Here is a 27,451-nt window from a genome sequence, read left to right as displayed (position 1 = left end):
GGAAGGACTAGATGAGTTTTTGTAAATAAAGTTAATGTTGGCTTGCAAATTTGATAATTTACTACAGTTTGGTACAATAACTGCAGACAATAGTTAAAGGAAAGTAATTGTATACTAAAAAAAATGGAAATAATCTGAAAGTATTTGGAAATATCAAAGCATCTGTTTCCCTAATGGTTCTTCATGAAAGAGAAATGCTAGAATTTTGTAACATGTGGTCTACACTATCTGATCAGAAGTATCCAGTCACACCTAAGTAATGGGGAATGGAACACTATATGTCATGAAAGGTGGACTACCAGTATTAAAAGGAGACAGGGTGTATTGTGTTGTCAGTAGAGAAGCAGTAATTAGAGTGGGTCAGTCAGAAGAGCTCAGTGATTTCGAATGTGGACTAGTTATTAGACGTCACCTGAGTAGGAGATCCATCAGGGTATTTCAACACTTCTAAAGCTGCCCAAGTTGACTGTTGATGATGTGATTAAGTGGAAATATGAAGGAACTACAATGAAACCAAGACTGGGCAGACCTCATGTACTGAAGCACAGGGACCATTGAGCATCAAGATGGTGGTTATAAAATATTGCATTAAATCAATGGAAAGCATTGCTCATGAGCTTCAGAGTCCTACCAACTAGCGCTATGACTGGTGTGCATAGGGGGTTAGAAAGAATGGGGTGCAAAGATAGAGCAGCTTCTCATAAACTAAATATTTCTGTAGTAAATGCTAAGTGATACTTGAGGTGGTGTAAAGAGCAATGCCACTGGAAACTGGATGACTGGAAGCAAATAATGTGGAGTGATTAATCAAGCTGTACTTTATGGTAATCAGATGGAAGGGTTTAGGTGTGGCAAATGCTTGGAGAACATTATGTGCCATAAAGTGTAGTGCCAACAATGAAGTATGGGGAAGGTAGTGTAATGGTATGAGGGTATTTTCCATGAACAAGGTGTGGTCCGCTTATTGTGCTTAAGAAAACACTAAATGTAGAAGGATATTAACACATTTCACACCATAATGTACTGCATAGAGTAGAGGAACAGTTCAGAGATTATGATCATTTGTATAAGCATGCTGTCGTAAGGCAGCATCTGTGAGGCCATGAATGGTTTGTGGACAATTTTTTGAAACAAACTGACCTGCCCAGAGTCCTGACATGAACGCAAAGGAACATCTTTGGGATGAGTTAGAACGTTGACTTCACTCAAGAGTCGAGCATTCAACATCACTACTTTCTTTGGTTTCAACTCTTGAGAAAGAATAGGCTGCCATTTCTCCACAAACATTCAGACACCTGTCTGAAAAGGTCCCCAGCAGAATTCAAGCTGTCAGAAAGGTGAAGGATGGACACACCCCATATTAATGTCCACTAACAGGTTTCCCCATTCTTTTAATTACATAGTCTCTTGAGTCCTATCCCTGGCGTTTGAGGAAACCATATAATTATAATATCTATAGCTGGAAGATACACTTTTCACAGATAACAAAGCAGATTATTTTCTATGTTAAAGAAATTGACTTCTGCTGCTGGGTACTGTCTGAGATGGGCAGCTATAAATAAACAAACATGGAACACATCTGAACTGTCAGTTGTTGCTGTATGGATGCTGATTGATCATTTAGAGGGATTACAAATGATTTCTCACATAAATTAATCTCTCTTGAAAAAGGGTATGAGGGACAGTTAAAGTTAATGATTGGAAGCAAGTTGTTATGTTCAGTTATTGCCATAGTGTGGACCAAACTATTATTTGTTTAGCAGCAAGGTCAAATCCAAATACAGCAAATATAGGAATATGATGAGAGAATTCAAGAGGCTCCCCATGGTGTGTGTTGACAAGTTAACAAAAGGACAAATTATTGACTCAGTGGTTACATTACAATTGACAAATATTTGACAGCAGCGTGGTGGGGGTACATTTTTGTAAATGCTTATTTGATAAAGATAATGACATATTTCACAATGATTGCAACTACAAAAAAAGACAGACCTCAAGATCACCTTAAGTAACCTGAAGGCACATGATCTTTCCCTCTATTTTTTATTGTGAAGATGGGGATGGGTGTAGTTCTACCCCAGGAGCTGATAGACTGCCTCACTTTCAAATTTAGCATAACTTCTCTTGACCATGTTTTGTACTAATATATGTCACATTTCAAACTGATGTGATATAGTGGAAAGATAAGAGCAAAATTTAGCAAAATATAGAAACTGTACTACTTAAGTGAGAAGATGATGACAGGGATGTTACCGTATGATATGCAAAGGCTGCCCCATGTGGGCTCAGAGCTGGCACTCAGTATTCCCGACATGTGTTCCATCAGGTTCAGATCAGGACAAGTTGGTAGTCAAGACAATGTGAGATCACTGTCATGCTCCTGTATCCTGTGGCCTTGTGACATGGATAATTATCCTGCTAGGAAAGAAATCAACATGAAGGGATGCATGTGGGCTTCAATAATGTTCATAGTCCACAGCTGTTATGCTGCCTGTGACTACTACTGTAGGTGCCATGAAAACCCAGATAAACATGACCCACAGTGTAATACTGCCCTTACTGCCTGCATCCATGTATCCTACATCACTTTAATGATGGCATACCTGGACACAACCATTGCCCTGGTATCCAGTCTTGATGATTCCGTGCTAATTGCAATCATAACTGATCATGTCAACTTTTGAAAATGTCGTCTCCTACAGGAGCCCATCTTGAACAATGTGCACAGAATGAGTTGCTCTGAAACACTTGAGCTTGCACCAGCATTGTACTCTGTCATTAATTTTGCCACAGATTACTGCATATCCTGCATTACAGTGTGGACAAGCATCTAACTTCCATATACTCTGATGAAGTGTGGACATCCCACACCTTGTTGACTAGACAGGGTTTCACCATCCTTCAAATACTTTCCACCAATGCTCACAACAGTAATGTGAAAACAGCCAGCATTGTTGTCTGTCCTTTACTAAAGTTGCTTATGCCAGTGGATTTCCCCATTTGTGGCTTGTATCATTACTAGAATAGTTCCTGATTCATACATTTGCTCTGCTTATACATATTCTCCATTTACCATGTCACATGCCTGAAACATCAATATATGGTATTCAGTCTTGGGGCAGGTGTGGTCATAATGTTTTGGCTCATCAGAGAATGGATGGTGTAAAAAAACTATAGCAAACATGATGTAAAACTGAACAAAAGAAGAACATTTTTTAGATTAGTATAAAGGTAACTGTACAAAAGAAGTATGCTTTAAGACAGAGAGAACAAACTATTGGCAGAAAAATATTGCTAGATTCTGTAAATTTGTCATTAGGTTAAATATTTGGAAGTGTAAATATGTATGTTTCAATTACAAATATTTACCATCTGGTTTAGCATGTTTCTTAGCAATATTTAAGGCTAATTCCACTACATTTACTCCCTATATAACTTCAACACATTTGAAATCTGACCTTGGGGTATAAATGCTGCACCTAGGCAAGTGGCACTGCACATAAGCATTGATATCACCAATGATGAACGCCTCCCAAATCGATTCATAGCAATCCAGGAGATTGTGTAACCAGGAATCTCAACTAGTGCAACTAGTGCAAAGTTGAGATATTTATTTCCTCCCAGAGAGGTTGAATTGATAGACAGTCCATAGTAGACAAATGCATTTGCCGCCCTAAATAGAAAGACAAACAATAATAATTACACATAAAAACTCAATTAATTTCTTCCATCGCCATTCCATAAATATGTTTATTCTTTGGATAACCTTGAGATTTTTAACTTTTCATAGGTTAGTTATTTTACCGATTAATCATACAGGTGAATAAATTTAATTATCTCACTCATTGTGTAGTACTCTCTTATCACTACTAACGTCTATGATATAAAACCTACCATATGAAAAATAAATACAATGATCTTAGAAGAAGTTTCTTAGTCTTCATAACAGTGACTATGGCCTCCCATATTGTCTTCTCTTCAGGGTTTCTCTTACTAACAGTCAGTTGTCCCTAAAAATAAACAATAGTTGTTAAAAATCTGCAAAAAACTTCAAGTGAAACATTGCCAGGTTTCACATAGATCCTTTTTGAAGCTATAATGCACAGACATATGCATGTACATGTGTGCCCTCTTCCCAATCCCAAGACGTTCACACTTTGCAGCTATATTATGATGGTTCAATGTAACTGTGCAGGTTGAACACGTGTGGGCACTCGCACACTTTGTGTGTGTGTGTGTGTGTGTGTGTGTGTGTGTGTGTGTGTGTGTGTGGGCATGCACATGCACTCTTTGAATGCTAACAAGTTTTCAGTCTTGGTTATGTGCCTGTCAGTGACCCAGTGCCTCTATTGTTTGACAAGTTGTTACCTTTATGCATTAGTATATTGTATATGCAACATTACCTATAATTTTTTATAGATTGTGGGAAAAATTCTGGTGTGGTTTCACTAAAGGAATAACTTGATATCATTTATAGAATCTGTAGAAAAGAAGGTAGGCCTGCTGGTCTAACAATAAAGAGCATGACAAAGCCGAGAGATTGCAGGATCAAATCTAAGTCTGACCACGGATTCTACCCTTCACCTCTCAATGATGTGAGGAGTCACAATAAATGACACACGGTTCTGGTTCCATATTAAACTGTAGGTCTCATTTCCCTTCTTGGATAAACTGGGGTAGATTAGGGCCACGCAAGTTTATGAAACGGTGGCTAATTGAAAGAGTTGCACCGGACCATTGAGCCACACAAAAGAAATAAATAGTAATAATAATATTCTTATTCTTAATTTATTATTATTATTATTATTATTGTAGAAAATAAAATAGACAGACTGCAATTTGTTCATGACCTGATGAAAATTTCACTCTACAGCTTTATCAGTGTATTATAAAGTATTTAAAACATGCAAGAGTTGTACATTTGCTGAAGAAAGGTAAAGCAGAAGATACAGAATACTACTGTCCCATTTCCCTTTTGTCACCATTCTCAAAAATAATAGAATCAATTATGAAAGACAGATTAATGAATTACTTGAATAAGAACAACCTTTTAAGAGAAACTTGGTTTGGTTTCTGAAGTGGTAGACATCCAGAGTCAGCTATAGTGGGATTTACAAAAGTGGTACTTGATGCTCCTGACAAAGATAAGTGTATCACAGGCATATTTTTAGACTTTTCCAAGGCTTTTGATACTGCTGACCATAAGCTTCTACTAAATAAGATAGAAACATTAGGAATAAGAGGCTTACCTAATGACTGGTACAAAGAGTAGACATAATACATACCTCAAACAAAGTAAAACACTATCAGAACCGAATGCAATAATATATGGGTTCCTCAGGGTGGCATACTAGCGCCAGAACTGTTTCTGACATACATAAGTGATTTTAACAATAATATTCATCATGGAGAAAAAATTCTCTTTGCTGAAAACAGCATTGTTATAGTTACTCATAAAACGAAAGAACTCCTTGAAGAGAAAACAAATGAAACCCCTATGGAAGTTTACAATTGGTCAATATACAAACAAATGACATGAATTTCAGTCTGAAGAGTCAAAATGACACTGTTACATTAAATGTAGATGGCACCTCCATTGAATGTATAAAAAATATAAGATTTCTGGCAATGAATATTGATTCTCAGATGAAGTGGTGTGAACTCAAAGATACTTTCAAACTGGATGTCACCAGCATGTTACACTCTTAGTTTGTGGGAATTTTTCCTATAAGAAATTATAGTTACTGCTCATAACTATGTGACTTTCTGGAACTTCTGAAGGAGATCACAATAGGTACCCTTAAACACAACAGACAATATAAACACTTAAGAATCAGGAGCAATGGCCAAATCAGTTTGACCAAGTCAGCAGGAGCAGATACAATCTTACATGTGGGACTACACCTCTAACACACACTTCTTAATGGACACCAGCTCCACAGTGAGCACCATATCTGCTTGTTTATTTAAACTAATGTATGAAATGTCGGATGCACAACTATGTGCTACCACTGACACCCCCCTCAAACGCTTAGGAACTGTGGAAAAGACAGTAAATATAGGGCTACATGGGACATTTACATGGTAATTCATTATAGCCAATGTGTATGGCCCATGAGGGCAGACTTCCTACAAAAATTCCACCTATCCCCCGATTTGGCAGATGGGTTCCTTCATCAAGCAATTAGCAAAGAATTTTTGTGAGGGAACGCTGGCTTCCCACTGACCGGTGAAATGATTACAACCCTTTGTGATACACAATACATACTGGAACATGACCTCCAGTACATGATCATGAAATACAAGGAAATTAAAATGCAGGATTTGCAGAGAGTTTCTATGCTCACTGGAAACTATATTTTGAGAGAAAAGTTATGTTTGTTGGAGACAGACTTGACAACACATCATCATCATCATCTTCTACGCCAACAGAATCATCCAGTTTTTCAACAATTGAAGCATCAGCAACAGCAGCAGCAGCACCCATCAATGACTACACAGCAGCAGACTGTGATGCAGTCTCCAACAATCAGTCTTTCCTTCTCATTCTGTGTGGTAACTCTCCCCTGACCTGTGGTTCTGGGTGACTTTCCTGAAATCTGCCCCTTTACCTATACCTTTCCATTCCTTTTCCTTCACCCCTCTTCCTTCCCCTTCAAACTTCTGCCTGAAAGAGGAGCCACTGGCTCCAAAAACTAGTCTAATTATAACCTTCTTTTATGTGTGTATTCTGCTGTTGTTTGGTGAATAGATTTTTTATCTATCCAATTAAATTAATCTAATCTACAGTCATTCAACAATGAGACATTCCTGTGTAGCACAATGTTTATCAGCAAGCAGATGTAAACTGGTGCTCACCCCATCCATCAGATCATTTTTATATGCAGAGACTAAGAGTCGTCCTATCACACGTCCCTGGGGAAAAGCTACGTTAGATAGTAGTAATGAAGATAGTGAAGAAGATAATTAGAGTGAGAATGGTGAGGATAATGTGACTGCCAACAGTAGTGAGAATAGAGAAGGTGTTGTTAAAGATATTGTAGAAATCAGATGGCATGATTTGTGTGGGGGCTTAAAGATGAAATATTCAAGGAAGTTATTTATGGGGATAGCAATTGGTATATTCAGGGAGGGCATAACTGTGACAGGGAGGCTCATGAAAGTGAAATTTTACCAATTGATATAAGTAAAACAATAAGCAACTATAAACATGACAGGGAGTATGCAAAATATGTAAGCTATGGAATTGTAATGGTAGTTTTGGATCATTATGCTAATGTAAGTAGTGAGAATAGAATAAAGGACAAACTGAAAAATGTGTGTGGAAGTTAGCATCCAGAATGGTGGGAGGAGATAAGAAATGAATTAGAGAACTTGCGAAAATTGATATGCCTGTGATTTCCATACAACAGGAAGTAGAACCACTCTTAAGCAAAGATAAGGTAAAAGATATGTGGTTCAAACAAATTCAGAAAGATCTTTTATATGAAGCAGAAAACATAGATAGTTGTGATACACAAGAAAGTCCATAAAGTTGTACTAAAACTGATAATTGGGAAGGTATCTGTCTGACTGCCAGAAGGAGTCCAATTTGTTGAGTATCAGAAAAATTAAGGCATAGAATTAATCACAATTCAGATTTTTTTGGGTTACCTGTAATACAGATAAAGATTATAGGATCCCCTGGAAGGCAGTAAAATAGTGACCAAATAAATATTACTGAAATTTTGAATAAGCAACATACCATTTGTTCAACATTGCCTTGTGATCCCTGAGTTGAGGAAGGAAATTATTTTGGGCCTGAATTTGATTGTAAAAGAAGTAGGATTCTGTCACACAAATAAGGAAATAAGTTTTACTGAACCAAGAAGTGGATTTTCTACTCAACCAAATTGATTATTGTAAATAGCATAATACTTTTAATCAAGTCAGGTGGATGGAGTATATAGATGATGCAGGAGACTTTGAGGAAGACAGAGGTTATCTTAAGTAGAGGGAATATCTAGTATATAATCATAATTTAGTAGAAGCCAAAGAAGAGGGTGCTGAGAAACTAAACCAGAGTCAAAAGGAGAATTTAAGGAAATTTTTATATGAATATTGTGATGTGTTTAATGAGGAACCAAGGAGAGTGAAAAATTACCAGTGCAAACTAAAGGTATGATCACATGAACTTTTTTTATTTATATTAAACCTTATGGTATAACTATCTTAAGAATGGGGCCCATAGAAAGAGAACTACAAACGATGTAAAGCTGCGGACTTATAGGGAGGAGCTGTAGTCAATATAATAATCCACTTGTAACAGTATGTAAACAGTTGGAACAATAAGACTTTTATTAGATTCAAGACACTTCAACAAAATATTAGAAAGAGGATCTTACCTTGGGACCCCATCGGATGTCACTTTAACTCAATTCAAGAAAACACACTGCTTTTCTACATGGTGGTAGATTTTATCAGTACTGTTTTGTATGTATTGGATTAAACATTTGTGTGACAGAGTTTATACATCACTTAGATTTTCTTCTGGAAAAGAATTACTAGCAAAATTGATTTTTTATGTAGATGATATATTAATCACAGGAAAAAGTTGGCAACAGCATTTGGAATTATTAATAGAAGTAGGGAGAAAATGAAGGGAATGAGGTACATCATTTAAGTTGGAAAAGTGTAATTATTCTGTGAAACAACTGAAATTTCTTGGTCACAGCATTACTAAGGATGGAATTTTGCCTCATTATGACAATATTTTAGCCATAGCTAAATTCTCGGTCTTTAAGTCAAAAACAGAAGTTCAAAATGATTCTTTGGTTTATCTAGTTTTTACAGAAAACACACAAAAACACAGGCATTGAATACAACATGTCTGAATTATATTTTAAAGAATAATGTAATATGGATTTGGATTACTGAATGCCAGCAAGCTTTCAATGAAATAAAAACACAGTTGTGAGATAGCAAACTTTTGCACAGATCAGACAGTATATTTTTATTATGTCTGACATACAGTAGTAATATTGGAGTGGGAACTCATTTATTTTAAAGAAAGTAGTAGATAGCAGATTAGAAAATCATTCCATCCCGTTTGCAAATAGAAAACTACAAAAGCTTGAAAAAATTATTCTGTGGTTGAGAAGGAGCTCGGCAGAACACTGGCGGCTTTTACTAAATTTAGAAATTATTTACTGAAACACAAAACCATTGTATATTCTGATCACAAGGCTTTAAGTTATCTGCAGGAATGTAACAATATTTGAGAAGGAAAGTTGCTACTCACCATATAGCGGAGATGCTGAGTTGCTGACAGGCACAACAAAGACTCTCACAATTAAAGCTTTCAGCCATAAGGCCTTCATGAACAAAAACGCACGCATGCGCGCACGACACACACACACACACACACACACACACACACACACCCTCTCTCTCTCTCTCTCTCTCTCTCTCTCTCTCTCTCTCTCTCTCTCAGACACAGACACAAACACTGTTTCAGTTGCCTGAGACTGCAGTCAGGTGTGTGAATTGTGTGAGTATGAGTGACAGCGTGTGTGTGTGTGTGTGTGTGTGTGTGTGTGTGTGTGTGTGTGTGTGTGTGTGTCTATTGTTAACAAAGGCCTTAATGGCTGAAAGCTTTAATTGTGAGAGTCATTTTGTTGTGCCTATCTGCAGCTCACCACCTAAATAATGTACAGAGTTAAAGCTCTTAGTAGGTGTGCTAACATTGGCATCTGTGAACTCCACCTACAAATGATTATAATTTTTTTATGGTTTTAGCCACCAGTCAGTTACAAAGTGTGGAAAGAAATCTGGTTTTATCTGTCTGTCTCTTGTGGGCATGTATAAACAGCTTCTCAATAAGTAAAATTAGTTTGCAGAGTTCACTGCTAATAAAAATAAAAATTTAGCACAAAAAATAAGTCCAAAAAAATAACAATAGTTTTTACAACTCCAGTGTTTACTTCATAACTTTAGCTAAACTTCTTTTTAAATGATGATATTGTTGTAATTACACTTAAGGGAAAATATTGCTCAATGGAAGCTCTAATTTGTAAATCTGAACTCGCTCTTTAAATAACAGAGTCTGTCAAGCAAAACTACAAATAGTCAATGTAACTCTCCTGTGTACAAAGCAATATACTCTCTTGAGATTATGATGTAATGTTTTATCATTATTAAAGATAAGCTCATGTTGCATTAATAGAACAAAATTCTTTTTTTCCACTTAAAGGGTTAGATTAAAAAACTTGTTCCATCTTTACAGAGTCAGCTTATTAAGAACAACAAGTATTATTCAGTAGGTAAAGTGAGAAGTACAGGGTGCTAAAAAATGATTTTCACAACTTTGCTCACATATATTTCTGAAATATATAATTCTGTGAGAATGCATCACTTTCACTCATGGTTTGTTCAGGGCTATAACAAATAATATTGTGAACTGCAGCACTTGCATATATGCAGCACAATTTCAGTGACATTCCTGACGTGAGTGTCATCTGCAGATGTCGAAGGGCATCCTCAATGAGGATCATTTTTAACTTCAGTCCGGCCATTTTTAAACCATGTGAAAGATTCATGATACTGCATACAGCTTAAGTACTCATCCCCATAGGCATCACATCATTTGATGTGTCTCTCTGTAAAGGTTTCCTTGAGTTTCATGCAAAATTTAGTGCTGACACCTTGTTCCTCTGCTATCTCAAAATTCACAAACTGTGTGAAACAATGTTCTACTCAATACAGCACTGAACATACAACAACAACAATAATAGGAGGAGGATATTAGTGTTTAACGTCCCGTCGACAACGAGGTCATTAGAGACGGAGCGCAAGCTCGGGTGAGGGAAGGATGGGGAAGGAAATCGGCCGTGCCCTTTCAAAGGAACCATCCCGGCATTTGCCTGAAGCGATTTAGGGAAATCACGGAAAACCTAAATCAGGATGGCCGGAGACGGGATTGAACCGTCGTCCTCCCGAATGCGAGTCCAGTGTGCTAACCACTGCGCCACCTCGCTCGGTAAACAACAATAATAATAATAATTATTATAATTATAATTATAATTATTATTATAATTATTATTATTATTATTATTATTATTATTATTATTATTATCTTCTTTTTTTTCTCAGACTTAAGTCTGGTTAAAAATGGAACGTGACGCGGACCTCGGTCAAGCGTGACTTCCTTGTAACTGTATGGTATATGTTATATTGCATTTAGGAACTTTCGGGTAATTGAACATGTATCAATAATTACAGATTTTTGTAGTTGTATATATATGTTTGGATGTAGCTGTATTGCATTGATGTACTGGTGAATATTGTGAGGTATGACTCCTGTAGTTGATAGTATAATTGGGATAATGTCGACTTTATCCTGATGCCACATGTCCTTGACTTCCTCAGCCAGTTGGATGTATTTTTCAATTTTTTCTCCTGTTTTCTTCTGTATATTTGTTGTGTTGGGTATGGATATTTCAATTAGTTGTGTTAATTTCTTCTTTTTATTGGTGAGTATGATGTCAGGTTTGTTATGTGGTGTTGTTTTATCTGTTATAATCGTTCTGTTCCAGTATAATTTGTATTCATCATTCTCCAGTACATTTTGTGGTGCATACTTGTATGTGGGAACGTGTTGTTTTATTAGTTTATGTTTTATGGCAAGTTGTTGATGTATTATTTTTGCTACATTGTCATGTCTTCTGGGGTATTCTGTATTTGCTAGTATTGTACATCCGCTTGTGATGTGATCTACTGTTTCTATTTGTTGTTTGCAAAGTCTGCATTTATCTGTTGTGGTATTGGGATCTTTAATAATATGCTTGCTGTAATATCTGGTGTTTATTGTTTGATCCTGTATTGCGATCATGAATCCTTCCGTCTCACTGTATATATTGCCTTTTCTTAGCCATGTGTTGGATGCGTCTTGATCGATGTGTGGCTGTGTTAGATGATACGGGTGCTTGCCGTGTAGTGTTTTCTTTTTCCAATTTACTTTCTTTGTATCTGTTGATGTTATGTGATCTAAAGGGTTGTAGAAGTGGTTATGAAATTGCAATGGTGTAGCTGATGTATTTATATGAGTGATTGCTTTGTGTATTTTGCTAGTTTCTGCTCGTTCTAGAAAGAATTTTCTTAAATTGTCTACCTGTCCATAATGTAGGTTTTTTATATCTATAAATCCCCTTCCACCTTCCTTTCTGCTTAATGTGAATCTTTCTGTTGCTGAATGTATGTGATGTATTCTATATTTGTGGCATTGTGATCGTGTAAGTGTATTGAGTGCTTCTAGGTCTGTGTCACTCCATTTCACTACTCCAAATGAGTAGGTCAATACTGGTATAGCATAAGTATTTATAGCTTTTGTCTTGTTTCTTGCTGTCAATTCTGTTTTCAGTATTTTTGTTAGTCTTTGTCTATATTTTTCTTTTAGTTCTTCTTTAATATTTGTATTATCTATTCCTATTTTTTGTCTGTATCCTAGGTATTTATAGGCATCTGTTTTTTCCATCGCTTCTATGCAGTCGCTGTGGTTATCCAATATGTAATCTTCTTGTTTAGTGTGTTTGCCCTTGACTATGCTATTTTTCTTACATTTGTCTGTTCCAAAAGCCATATTTATATCATTGCTGAATACTTCTGTTATCTTTAGTAATTGGTTGATTTGTTGATTTGTTGCTGCCAGTAGTTTTAGATCATCCATGTATAGCAAATGTGTGATTTTGTGTGGGTATGTTCCAGTAATATTGTATCCATAATTTGTATTATTTAGCATGTTGGATAGTGGGTTCAGAGCAAGACAGAACCAGAAAGGACTTAATGAGTCTCCTTGGTATATTCCACGCTTAATCTGTATTGGCTGTGATGTGATGTTATCTGAATTTGTTTGGATATTAAGTGTGGTTTTCCAGTTTTTCATTACTGTGTTTAGAAACTGTATCAATTTAGGATCTACTTTGTATATTTCCAATATCTGTAGTAACCATGAGTGGGGTACACTATCAAAGGCTTTTTGGTAATCAATGTATGCGTAGTGTAGGGACCTTTGTTTAGTTTTAGCTTGATATGTCACCTCTGTATCAATTATCAGTTGCTCTTTACATCCTCGTGCTCCTTTGCAGCAGCCTTTTTGTTCTTCATTTATAATTTTGTTCTGTGTTGTATGTGTCATTAATTTCTGTGTGATGACTGAAGTTAATATTTTGTATATTGTTGGTAGGCATGTTATGGGGCAATATTTAGCTGGGTTTGCTGTGTCTGCTTGATCTTTAGGTTTCAGATAGGTTATTCCATGTGCAAGTGTATCAGGGAATGTGTATGGGTCTGCAATGTAACTGTTAAATAACTTAATGATATGAATATAATAGAGGGAAACATTCCACGTGGGAAAAATATATTTAAAAAGAAAGATGATGAGACTTACCAAACAAAAGCGCTGGCAGGTCGATAGACACACAAACAAACACAAACATACACACAAAATCTAGCTTTCGCAACCAATGGTTGCCTCGTCAGGAAAGAGGGAAGGAGAGGGAAAGACAAAAGGATTTGGGTTTTAAGGGAGAGGGTAAGGAGTCATTCCAATCCCGGGAGCGGAAAGACTTACCTTAGGGGGAAAAAAGGACTGGTATACACTCGCGCACACACACACATATCCATCCTCATATACACAGACACAAGCAGACATTAAAATGTCTGCTTGTGTCTGTGTATATGAGGATGGATATGTGTGTGTGTGCGCGAGTGTATACCAGTCCTTTTTTCCCCCTAAGGTAAGTCTTTCCGCTCCCGGGATTGGAATGACTCCTTACCCTCTCCCTTAAAACCCAAATCCTTTTGTCTTTCCCTCTCCTTCCCTCTTTCCTGACGAGGCAACCATTGGTTGCGAAAGCTAGATTTTGTGTGTATGTTTGTGTTTGTTTGTGTGTCTATCGACCTGCCAGCGCTTTTGTTTGGTAAGTCTCATCATCTTTCTTTTTAAATATGTTAAATAACTTAGTTAGATGTGAATGTGTTGAGGTGAACTTCTTTAGCCAGTAATTTGCTATTTTATCATTTCCAGGAACTTTCCAATTGTGTGTAGAATTAATTGCTCGGGTGACTTCATGTTGCAAAATTATCACTTCAGGCATTTGTGGTATCATCTTGTATGTGTCTGTTTCTGCTTGTATTCACCATGCATGCCTGTTATGTTGTACCGGGTTTGACCATATGCTGCTCCAGAAGTGTTCCATGTCTGTTATGTTTGGTGGATTGTCTATTTTAATGTGTGTGTTATCCATTGTTAGGTAAAATCTCTTTTGGTTTGTGTTGAATGTTTGGTTTTGTTTCCTTCTATTTTCACTTTTTTTGTATCTTCTAAGTCGTTTGGCCACTGCTTGCAATTTCTGCTTTTTTTCATCTAATTGCTCTATTGCTTCTTGTTGTGAGATTTTACCTAACCTTTTTCGTTTTTTGTCTGATATTTCATTTCTTATAAATTGTCTTAGCTGTCCGATGTCTTTTCTCAGTTTTTCTATTCTGATCTGTAACCTGTGTTGCCATGCTGGTTTTGTGGGTTTCTTCTGTGTGTTGGTTTGTTCTGATCTCTGCCTAGTGTGTATATTTAGTGTAGTGAATGCTCCTATATAAACCAGTAGTTGTAACTCTTCCATAGTTGTGTTTTCATTTATTTTGTTGTGTATGTTTGTGTTGATAGTTTTTATTGTTGTTTCGACTTGTGGGTTATTTGGCGGTCTATGCAAGAATGGTCTAATGTCTGTATTTGTGTCTTTGTATTCTATATATGTCAGCTGAAATTTCTCTTCTATATCTAACATGTGTCTCTCTTCGTGTTCTATTTGTGCTTGTTCTGGTGGCTGTCTTAAGATTTCGTTTTCCTCTGATTGTTTAATTGATGCGTGTTGGTCATTGTTTGTTTGCTCTGGGATGTTTGAGTCCATTACTATATTTTCTTCTTCTTCTGATTGCACATTATTTTGTTCCAGTATTTGTTGTACTTGTTGTTTGATGTTTTCTAATTCTGACTGGGGTATCCTGTTATTTTTGATTATTACACGGATCTGATCAGCTAGTCGTTGTTCTGTTAAAAATTTTAATTCCGGGTATCTGGTAATAAATGTTGTGTATACTTGTGATCTGTATCCAGTTGTGTTGGTTCCTAGGTTTGTTGCTTGGTAATAACAGAACATGAGGTGTCGATTAACTTCATCTGACCATCTCATCCTCTGTCTTTGTTTTCCTTCTAGGGTGGTTGCAGGAAGCATATCCTGCAAAACACCTCTATTCGGATTTAAATCATTTTCCAGTTGGCTAGCAGTGTCGTTACCATTGTGGGCGGGCATAGGGTTCAAGCGTCGTCCCCGACCATGACGGCGCTTGTCCGAGGCTTCTTTAGTTCTGTCCTGAACCAAGTAATCACACTAAAAGGGGGGTTAGCCCTATTAGTGGTTTGTTCTTTTCGTCGCCTTTTACGACTGGCAGAACATACCGGAGGCCTATTCTTTTCCCGGGCCTCCACGGGGTTTATTATTATTATTATTATTATTATTATTATTATTATTATTATTATTATTTTATTGTCTTTAAGCCATTACAGCAATAGACAAAGTCATACACATAATACAATACAGTACATGCTATAAAAGAACATAATTGTTAATAACGTTCCAGTTTAATATCACAGGTCATGAAATCCTTTATATTGTAGAATGGGTTTACAACTAACGAGTCATAAAGTGTTTGTTTATATTGTTGCTCTGGTAAATTTTGTATAGCTTGTGGAAGTTTGTTAAATAATTTGTGGCCCATAAGTTCATAACTGTTAACTGATTTTGACAGTCTGTGGTAGGGCGTATAGATACAGCTGTTTGTCCTAGTGTTGTAACAATGTATATTTGCCTTGCGTTTTACTTTAGGTAAGTTCTTTTCTGTGTAGATTAAAACATAATAAATATATAGGTTTATTACTGTCATGATTTTTTGTTGAGTAAACAAAGGTTTACAATGAGCCTTGTATGGTGAGCCTGTAATTATCCTAATAGCTTTCTTTTGCAGCAATAGTATATCATGCACACAAGTGGAGTTTCCCCATAAAATAATACCATAGGATATGATGATTTGAAAAAATGAGTAGTAAGATACTCTAACATAATTTTTAGGTACACAGTGCATTAATCTCCTTAAAAAATAGATTGCCCTAGACAATTTACCACTAATATACTTAATATGTGGATTCCAAGAAAGTTTATCATCCAAATACACCCCCAAAAATTTAACACAATCAGGATCATCTGATGGAAACTTGTCTTTTAAACTAAATACCATCTGCTGAGTTTTGCTTTCATTAAGCAAGAACCCATTTGCTTTAAACCAGAGTGAAGCTTGCTCAATTGTCTCTGTAACACATGTTTTAAGACTATTAAGATCATTACTGCTGTTCAGAAACGTTGTATCATCAGCATAGAGTACTGTTCTGGATTTAATAATGAAACTTCCATCAGTTACACATTGAACACAGACGTGTGTCAGGATGCTAACTGCATTTTCCTCCAATATACCATTGGCACAAAATTACGAATGTTCCGGAATTTTTTGTACAGACCTCATATACTAGCTACAGTCTCAAGATTAGTACTGCTGTATAAATAATGATACTGTGGGTGATCACTTGTTTTGTGTGACAAAGAACAACATACTTTTAAAAACATGCAGTTTAAATTATTTTCTTTCGCAAACATAAAAATTCAAATAAATATAAAATTGTTAGCGTGATATTATACCATCGCATAAATATTAATCCCTAATAATAAATTTATATGATTATTTCATATATTACTTTATCATAGTTACTACAATAAATCAAAATGATTTTGACAAAACAATGTGAAGTAATAAGAGCATTTGGTCTATGAAATGCCAATTTATCTGCAAGATTACATACTATACCTTCTGCATATCAATTGTCTTCAAAAGATGATCTGACAAAACAACTTTATTCATCATTGCAGCCTTTTTAATAATATCTTCAGCAGCTTTTGTCCGATTGTTGACAAGAAGCCAACGCACTGATTCTGGGATTATCCTGTAAAGTTTGATTGATTGACTGATTTATTCATCTGTAGAACAATATACATTGCATGAATGTTGTCAAATGGTTGCACAATATTTTTTACAAAATAAACATCTCTCTTTACAGTATATACAGCTCCTATACTTAGTTCTACTTATCTAATCATGTCAAGTTAAATTTGTTACACAGTACAATGTTCATGAACATTAGTCTATAGTTATTTTAAATATTCATCTGCAGTGTAATAGCTATTATCTAGTAAATATTTTTTTAGCCTTTGACTAAAGGTGTGGGATCATTTACATCTTTTATTTCTAGTGGTAATCTGTTGTACAATTTATTACCATGATATAATATACTATTTTGAGTTTTTGACTTGTTTCTTCTGTATAGATGTAAACAGTGTCTGTATTTGGTTCCATGGTTATGAATTGTGCTGTTTGTGGTATACAGATTAATGTTTTCCTTATATACATTATGTTTTGATAAATATATTCACATGGAACTGTCAGAGTTTCTAACTTTTTGAACAACTCTTTACAGGCCCTGTTACTGCTATTTGCTACTATTTGAACAGCTCTTTTCTGAATCTTGAAAATAGTTTGTATGCTTCCAGCACTTACCTATCAAAACATTATTCCATAACTGAGGACTGAATGCATATACCCAAAGTAGGCTACTTTGAGGGATGAAATATTGCACACTGTTGCAAAGGATTCACAGGACGTAACATGCTGAAGATAGCCTCTTTGCTAAAATTCTCACATGCCCAGTCCATTTTAGCTGACAGTCTACATTCATCCCCAAGAATTTTCAGTCTGTTACACAATCAAGTACCTCATTGTTTACTTTCAGTGTAATGTCAATCGGTTTTTTATGTAGTTGGAAGAGTATATTTGTCTTTATGACATTTAGAGTTACTTTATTCTTTGGTGAACAGTTGTGGATGTCTGAGAGCTTCATTGAATTTTTTTATTAACAGTGTTGAGCTTTTGTCTGTAATCACTACTGTGCTGTCATCAGCAAATAGTATTTTTTGTCCATGCCTGTGGAAAATCATTTATACATATAAGGAAGAGGATTGGGCCCAGTACACTTAACTGGGGGACACCTATATTAATATATATTGGATCAGGTAAGTGTTTTACTACCAATCTTTTGCAAATATGTGAGATTTCAACTCTTTTTCACCCTGTTTTCCAGGTATGATTTAAACCATTGCTTTTCTGTACCCCTTATTCCTAATAGTTCTAATGTGTGTAATAAAATTCTGTAGTCAACTGTGTCAAAAGCCTTTAATTAACCCCTTTTTCTATGTAGTTTGTTAGTGTATTTTCATTATGGTTTCTATTATTTTGAAAATGCAAGATAACAAGGAAATTGGTCTGTGATTTTCTACATTTTTTTTGCATCACCATTTTTTAGTACTGGTATTACTTTTGCTTGTTTCAGGTATTTAGAAAAGCAGCCAGATCTGAAAGATTCATTAATTATTATTGTTAATGAGGTTTTTATGTTGCATATACATTTCTTTAGCACACAAACTGGGATCTCATCCAATCCTGTGGATTTTTTATTCTTTAGATGGCGTATCTTGCTCTGTTGTTAGAAAGAGCACTATTGAGTGTGGTGGCTGGTCCTGTTGGCGTAGAACATATGTGTATGGAAATTTCTCTTGCAATTTATTCGCAATCCCACCAAAGTATTCATTCACAAAGTTTGCTAGTTCCTTTGGGTTGCTGGTTTCAACATCTTTGCTTTTAATCTTTTTTTCCAGATTTTTTTGTCCATCATTTGCTGTCTCCTGTTTGATTATGTTCTAGATTGCTTTACTTTTGTTATCTGCCTTCAGTAATGTTTTGCCACTTGTTAAGTTTTTTTTGCAGCTAGCAATACTTTTCTATAAGTTCTCCTGTAATTTTTGTAGAGCTCTAAAAAGGCTGGGTCAGTCTGGCTATTTTTGATGGATGCAAGATATCTTAGGGTTTCACAGGATTTTTTGATACTTCTGGTTGCCCATTTATTTTTGTTTGTTGCTCCAATTGAATGCAGTATTTTGGGGAATGCTTCCTCAAATTTTAGTTTAAATATTGTCATGAACTTATTAAACATTTTATTTACATTTGTTTCTGCATACACTTCCCCCCACCCTTCATGTTGTAACTGAGATGAGAAATGACATACATTTGATTCTGAAAAGACCCTCATGCATGCATTCAATTTAGCAGACATTTCTACACAAATATTTGCTTTTAATATCTGACAGAGATGATCTGATAGGCCCAGATTTAGAACAAGTAAGTGCTAGTGCTTTCTTTCTATGTCTGTTACTACATGGTCTATTATTGAGGAAGATTGTTTGGTCACTCTAGTTGAACAGTTAACGAGTGATATTATGCCATAGCTGCAGAGAATGTTCAAGTAGGTACTACTAAGATCACCTGATTTCATTGTGTTGATGTTTAAATCCCCACATATGAGAATGTTCATTTTTGAACAAGTTACCTTTTCTAAGCGTTGATTGAGTTTTGAGAAAAAAATGTCCCTATTACCACTGGGGGATCTATATATACAAAATACTATTAATTTTTTTGACAAGCTGTTTTCCATTATTTCAACTGCTGATAATTTAAAATGTTTGTTTTCACTTAATGCTATAAGATCTTTTCTAATTTTAAATGTTATGCCTTTTTTCACATAAATACATGAACCCCCCACCATTCATGGAAATTCTATTATAGGAACAGGCCAGGTCATAAGATGTTAATGCAAAATATATAATTTCATTTTCCTTACACCAATGTTGAGTCATACACACAATGGTACTGTCTAGTTTTTGCAATTCTAATTCTAATTGTTGAACTTTATTCTTTATGGACTGTATATTTTGGTGAAATACAGTTAAAAATTTGGTTCTAAATATTGTGGTGGTTTCCTCCTCTTTGTGCCTTAAAAAATCTTTCAGGTGGGATGGAGGCACTATTTTTCACCTGCTTGTTACACTAAACATTTCACCTGCAGCTGTTTCCTCTTCTTATGTTGGTGGTGTTTCTGTGTCTTCTTCTTCTTCTTCTGCTGCTGCTGCTGCTGCTGTTGTTGTTGTTGTTGTGAGTACAGGTGGGCATGCAGTTGTTTCCTCTTCTTCTGTTGTTGGTGTTTCTATTTCTACTTTGATTAGATTACATTAATTATTCATTCCATAGACCCATAAAAGAGGGAATCCTCCTGGGTGTGGAACATGTCAGATACTGTTGCTGCTGCTGTTGCTGTTGTTCCTGTGGATGCAGTTGGGCATGGAGTGACAGCTTCCATGTCTTCTGGATTATCTGGTACATAAGGATTTTGCAGGCCTACAATTGTCTTAGCTATGGATGGTAATTTGCATGCTTTTTCTTCTGATGGCAGTGCAGTAGTGTTACAGCTCTCATTTATATGATTAACACTTTCTAGAAACAATTTAATTCTTTGGCTGAGTAATGTTTTGCCATTTTTATTCAGGTGAATGCCATGTGCTGTGAAATGCTTTCTTTACAGATCATTAATGCTGAGGAAAGAGGCATTTGGACCGGACTGGCAGATCTGCCTGTAAGCCATGTTGGCCTTTTGGATCTCTTTGTTTACAATAGAGGATTCCGTAAGGTCATGCCTAAGTGGTAGGCCTACCGCAATCACCTTTTGATTGTCTATTTTAGTTAATTTTTCTCCTAGAACAGTTGTTACAGTTTTGAGTTCATTCTTGTACACATCATTGGTACCACCTAGTATCACAAGACATTGATTTTGCAACACACAATTTTTGTTTTTGTAGTCCTTCAAGATTTCCTGTAGACCAGCACCAGGTTTCACAATGCAGGTGATATTTACATCTTGCTGGTAGCTACGCATTTCTACAATCCCTCTACTGTGGCTATCAGCAAGAAGAACTGGGTTAATGTTATTTTTTGTCTTTTTAGTGTCATTGTTGAATGGTTTGTTTAAGAGAAAATACTTCTTGCAGAAACAAAAGCTGATTCTGTTCTACTAGATACATCAGAATGTGTTTATCTGCTGAAAATAATGAATTCTGTAGTAATATGTATATGTGGTCTTACCAGTAATAGACAGCAAATATAGCGGCTGGTGCAGAAATAACAAGCTGCGTTCGCACCCAGTCTCTGCACAGGTATGCCACAAGAGCCACAGCTGCTTCACCCAAAGCATAAAAATAGTTGAGTACAATGCCACTCATTTCTCTGAGATTCTTTCCCACCAGCTCCACACCTACATGATTTGAAAAATGAATACATAGTTTATTTTCTCCACTAATATTTGTTAGAGATATTGTGTACAGCAAACTATGTGAATTTGAATTTTTTTACACAGACATTATATGTAGAAAAAGCCAAAATAACTGCTGTATTTAAAGTATTTAGTATTTTATTGGTTTGTGATACGCCTATTTAGCTACAATTTTGTTAATCTTTGTTTCTGTTATTAAGTATAACTACCGACAATACTGGGGGATTATACAATAGTACTTAAATCAGCTGTTTTTGACATCCATAAAACATTGATAATGAATAGTTATTCATAAGGGTAGAAACCAAGGTTGATGAAAGTATTTGCAGGCAGCTAGAAAATGGGGCTGTAGCCAAAACTAGGCCTATCACAAATCGATAAAGCACAGAATACTTTAAACATAGCAGCAATTTGGGTTTATCTGCTTATAATGTGTGTGCCAGACATATATCGTGCTGCAGACCCTTAAGAATATAAAAAATTTGATAAATGTTTGTAGGAAAATGAAGAAAAATTTAAATTTCACTGCTTGCTCAATCAGTGTGTGGTAATATGGGAGGCAATACTACATGAAGATTGATGATATACTGACCTATTAAAAATACAACTGGAACTAAAATAAACAACTGAGAAGTGAAAAATTTTGAAAGTGTAACGAGACAGCCGTTCAGACTGGAAAAGTCAATAGTATCACAGCAGGGCATAAGATTCATAATGGATACTGGCCAGATCAGAAATTAAATAATTTTCAGGACTAAGAGAATAGGAAAGAACAGCTGATTAAGAAACAAAAGCAGTAACATCACAAAAAAAGGAGTGTCCATCTGGCCACAAAAGCAACTTGTGAGGGACCATAAATAGGGTTTATGATATACAATACCAATGGTTTCAATTCTGAATAAAAGTGATAATACCATTGCAGACCTAAATTCAGACAGAGAGTTTTCATATCAACAAGTGTTGCGGTCATCATTGGTTCTACATATTAGGCATAGCTAGGACCCAAGTCTCACTTTTTATACAGTTATCTTCAGAAGACTACAAATAGCAATATGGGAATAACATCTCACCATATATAGGAAGTATTTAGCACTAGAAGAGCACAAAAATAGGGAACTGAACTCCCTAGCTCAGTTCCTGATGCTGCACTATTTTTCATTTTGCCTTTTTTCTACAAACAGATGTGCATAATGGAAATGTTCAAAGGAAAAACAACTCTGTATCATACCTACAAAGAAAAATCCACTATTGCAAAAAGCAGTGTAACTGGGTATTAGAACTCTGAAGCACCCACAAATCACACAAAGACAAGACAAAGTTGAAAAATGTGGAAACTTCTAAAATCAAAACCAAAAGTAAACATTTTGTTGAAATACAGAAAATAACAGAAATAAAATCTTAGGAAAAGAAAATACATTACTTTATTCATGACAAAATGGGAACAAAATTTGCAGGAGATGCCATAACAGCAGTCTAAAGAACAAATGTTTTTAAGTTGATTTATTGATCCATTTCATCTACAGCTGCACAATGTGCAAGAGATATTTGGATTTTTATGTTAAGGGAAATCTCTAAAACATATCTTCAGGAAGATATCTCAGCTTGGAATTACATTAAGCTTAAATAAGGTCATAGAATATACCTTACCTTTTCTTTATTGACTAATAACAATTGTAAAATGCAGTAAATTTTATAGCATATATTTATTATTAATACTATTATTTCCAGTTTTATTTTAATTCTGTACTTATATATCTATATTTTATTATTATTTTTTGTGTTCTTTCAATAAATTATGTATACATTATGCTACAATACCACAATATATGCTTATCAAGACAAAAGCACCTTTGTAGAGATCAATAGCAGCTCCAACAGTATTCTGTACTTAAGTCATGTCCTATATTTAAGTGCAGCCTATTTACTCTTAAGATGCTTCCTTTTTTCTGCTGTTTGCATTATTCGCCATTTTATGTTTCCTTTGATTTTGGTACTTATGCAACCATCTAATCTAGCACCTTATGCAGTGTCTGTAACCACCTTTAACACCTTATCTTGAACTCTAAGTTCTGTAAGTATTTTTTGTGTGACATTAATGCTTTACATCATTAAAAGCTGTCTTACAGTTGTTTATAATTGGGAAGATGTTGCTGTCAATTATACCAGTAGCACTACAGTTACTAGAAGTTTGTGTACTCTTTACTATTTATCACGGTGCAATAACTCTGTGGTGCTTCAGAATGCACCTCAAATTATGCAGTTCTGTAAAATTTAGTCTGTTAACTGTGGAAGACATAGAGTTAATTTGAAGAAAAAAAATTGTATTTCTAAATGTTCTTCTGATATGAACTTAGCAGAGAAGAAAACTCAGTAGATGTTGCTTTAGAAGTACTTTAATCTAAATGTTTGTGCACACTCTGAAAGGTCTCATGGCTTTGTTGAAGAATAAAATGTTAAGGATCTAATGGGACAATGTGGATGTTCTATACTGGAAACTTCTTCACAGGAACATTCCTGATATCTAACACTAACATGTGTAAATCTTAAAACTACCGTACAAGTAAAACAAACAAGAGACCATATGAAAAGTTGCTGCAACATGGTGGTGCATTATGGTGCTTAACTGTTACTACAAAAGTTAAATATCACAGTCTTCCAGATTTAATATTCCCACACCCACCACTATTGCCACCATACAGCTGGCTCCATGAACTCTCTTTGGTTAAAAGATGGGGAAATTTCCTCAAACTTATACCGATATCTTCTTTCACTTCACATGAGCAAGTTTTCCAGTTGTAGAATTATTAAGTACCCAAGTTTTGGCAGATCCTACAGCTGTTTAATTCATTTGATTCATATGTGGCATGTTTTTTAAGTAAGTACCATTTTGAAATAAATACACACATCAAAAAAAGTTTTGCACCATCCCAGTCCCTGAAGATAGATGTTGACTGTGGATATTGTATCACAGACACAGTCCCTTTGACTGTTCAGAGATGTCACTAAACCTGCCCAAAGATGTAAACAACCATGCATGAGCAGCACCTATTGGATGGAGGGGGTCTGACAGCCAATCAGCTCTAGTCATAACACCAGGAAAAAGGTACATGGCTCATTTTGTCTGTAGTTCAACCATGCCTAGACAGTCAATACCACAGTTTGATCACATCTGCATTGTTACTTTATGCCAGGAAGGGCTCTCAACAAGGGAAGTGTCCAGATGTCTCGGAGTGAACCAAAGCGATGGTGTTCGGACAGGAGACAGGAACTGTCAATGACATGCCTTGCTCAGGCCGCCCAAGGGCTACTACTGCACTGGATGACTGCTACCTACAGATTATGGCTCAGAAGAACCCTGACAGCAACGCCATCATGTTGAATAATGCTTTTCATGCAGCCACAGGACGTCATGTTATGACTCAAACTGTGCGCAATACGCAACTTCACTTCCATGGCGAGGTCTATCTTTGCAACCATGGCACCATCCAGCATGGTACAGATGGGCCAAACAACATGCCGAATGGACCGTTCAGGATTGGCATCATGTTCTCTTCACCAGTGAGTGTCACATATACCTTCAACCAGACAATTGTAAGAGACGTGTTTGGAGGCAACCCAGTCAGACTGAACACCTTAGACAAACTGTCCAGCGAGTGCAGCAAGGTGGAGGTTCCCTGCTGTTTTGGGATGGCATTATGTGGGGCCGATGTATGCCACTGGTGATCATGGAAGGCGCCGTAATGGCTGTATGATACATGAATGCCATCCTCCGACCGATAGTGCAACCACATTGGCAGCATATTGGCGAGGCATTCATCTTTGTGGATGACAATTCACACCCCTTCTGTACACATCTTGTGAATGACTTCCTTCAGGATAATGACATCACTCGACTAGAGTGTCCAGCATGTTCTCCAGACATGAACCCTACTGAACATGCCTGGGAGAGATTGACAAGGACTGTTTATGGACGACATGACCCACCAACCACTCTGAGGGATCTGCACTGAATCGCCATTGAAGAGTGGGACAATCTGGACAAACAATGCCTTGATGAACTTTTGGATAGTATGCACAATGAATACAGGCATGCATCAATGCAAGAGGATGTGCTACTGCATATTAGAGGTATTGGTGGGTACAACAATTTGGACCACCACCTCTGTAAGTCTCGCTGTATGGTGGTACAACATGCAATGTGTGGTTTTTATGAGCAATAAAAAGGGCAGAAATGATGTTTATGTTGATCTCTATTCGAATTTTCTGTACAGGTTCCAGAACTCTCAGAACTGAGGTGATGCAAAACTTTTTTGATGTGTGTATAAAAGAAGGAGAATTGTATCAATTCTATTTTTAAATGAAAGCCTATACTTTAATCTACTTTTCTACATAATTTTCACCAATACTGAGGCACTTATCATACTGTATAACCAGCTTTTGAATATCATCTTCATAAAATCTGCTGCATGATTAGACAACCACTGCAACACAACTGTGCATCAAGCACACTTCTTGACACTAAATGAAACTCATCACATAAACTGAAATCATGAAGTGTCTGTTTAACCTCACTTTTTTATCAACTTTGTGCACCAAATTATCAGTAATGATCGAAGGTTACTGACTTTGTTCCTCATCGTACACATTCATATGGCCGTCTTTAAAACTCCCACCAATTTCTGTACCATTCCATCACTCATAATGGTTTCTTGATACATTTCACTGACATGATGAATTTCAGCTGCTTTCATGTCTTTAGCACTAAGAAAACAAATCACAGCACTTATTTCACATTTGGATGGATTCTCAATCAAAGGGAGTATTCCAAAGCTGGTATATGATACAATAAGTGCCTTAATATTGTTGGGAATTATGTAGAAAAGTACATGCTTTCATGTAAAAATAAAATTTCCAAAAAGTCTGCTTGCTATATTTTTATTTCAAAACATCACTTATTTAAAAAACACACCTCATAGACCTCATCTGGAGGACAAGTCAAAAATAAATTCAAGAAAGCATATTATTGATCAGTTTATGCTATATTTGCATCTTATCATACTCAATGATGCAAAAACTATGTTTATAAACCTCTAATTGCAAAAGAAAGGAATGTTATTGGAATTTCTAATGGCATTATTAAAAGATCTGCAAAAATTTCACTTATCTGTTATCTTGTATGGAAACAATGTCATTGTTCCTAGTAATTATCCCCATATGACATATTTAGGGGTCTTATAACCACTTAATTTTTATACATTGATGGTACTCATATAGCGAAAATTCAAAAAATATCATCCATATAATATCTGTCTCATTCTATGCAACATCAACTGATGGTTTTGAATCTGTATGTTTACGTCTCTGTTCTCTCTCTCTCTCTCTCTCTCGGGAACATTGCAAAATGTGTTACTAGGGAAGAAATTCATTAGAACGAAGGCAAATTTTGACATCTCAGAACATGTGCTGGGAAGAACTAGAATTTAACATGAAGCCAATGCCATCAGAATGTTTCATACATTACCTCTCTCTGTTCAGTCATTGACACTGGAAATTGTTATACCATTCTCGTATTGCAGTAATTCATTTAATTAAACTACCACCTGCTGCACTCAACATTTAGCACCAAAAATAAATTTCATCTGATTGTTTCAGCTTTCACCTATTATATGCTGGAAAATATTTTTGAAACAGTATCTGCAATCTATTAGACATGCTATAATGTGACATGGTGTTTGCTAACTCTTTGTGAACATCCTATGTTACATGACAAACAGCATCATCAAAGTACATTTCTGGACTAGTCTACTCATTTGTATTTGCATAAAGACAGTATGGAAATGACAGCCTTCATATTGGATTAGTCTTCATATTGACCTATGAAACTGGCAAAGTGAATCCTACCTATAATAAATGCGGGAGGGTAAACCCCAGCACAGCCCAGAGCATTGATGAAGATGAACACCTGGAATGCGATGTAGGTAGTTGAAAGAGCTTGTGCCACTCCAGATACAGCCATCAACAGTATGCAGAGGATAAGGATTATCTTTCTACCAAATCTGTTAAACAATCATTACATCAGAGTGAATATGAAAATGATATAAT

At 35.9% G+C, this 27,451-nt stretch overlaps 1 protein-coding gene across 8 annotated transcripts in view; it reads right to left on the bottom strand.

Annotated features, from left to right (window-relative positions):
- LOC126184907 (organic cation transporter protein) overlaps positions 1-27,451 on the bottom strand; it is a 396,150-nt gene that overhangs the window by 2,325 nt on the left and 366,374 nt on the right. For all 8 annotated transcript variants that reach the window (XM_049927567.1, XM_049927563.1, XM_049927561.1 and 5 more), the window contains 5 exons: positions 27,251-27,405; positions 21,163-21,331; positions 16,948-17,083; positions 3,895-4,010; positions 3,459-3,673 (listed from right to left, as the gene is read on the bottom strand). In XM_049927567.1, coding sequence (XP_049783524.1) covers positions 3,459-3,673; positions 3,895-4,010; positions 16,948-17,083; positions 21,163-21,331; positions 27,251-27,405 — 791 coding nt within the window. The remainder of the gene's footprint in view (positions 1-3,458; positions 3,674-3,894; positions 4,011-16,947; positions 17,084-21,162; positions 21,332-27,250; positions 27,406-27,451) is intronic.

The sequence above is a fragment of the Schistocerca cancellata genome, chromosome 4 (genome assembly GCF_023864275.1).
Source record: "Schistocerca cancellata isolate TAMUIC-IGC-003103 chromosome 4, iqSchCanc2.1, whole genome shotgun sequence".
In the NCBI taxonomy this organism is placed as follows: domain Eukaryota; kingdom Metazoa; phylum Arthropoda; class Insecta; order Orthoptera; family Acrididae; genus Schistocerca; species Schistocerca cancellata.
The sequence above is the reverse complement of the archived record's forward strand: the minus strand, read 5'-3'. Positions and strand labels throughout refer to the sequence as shown.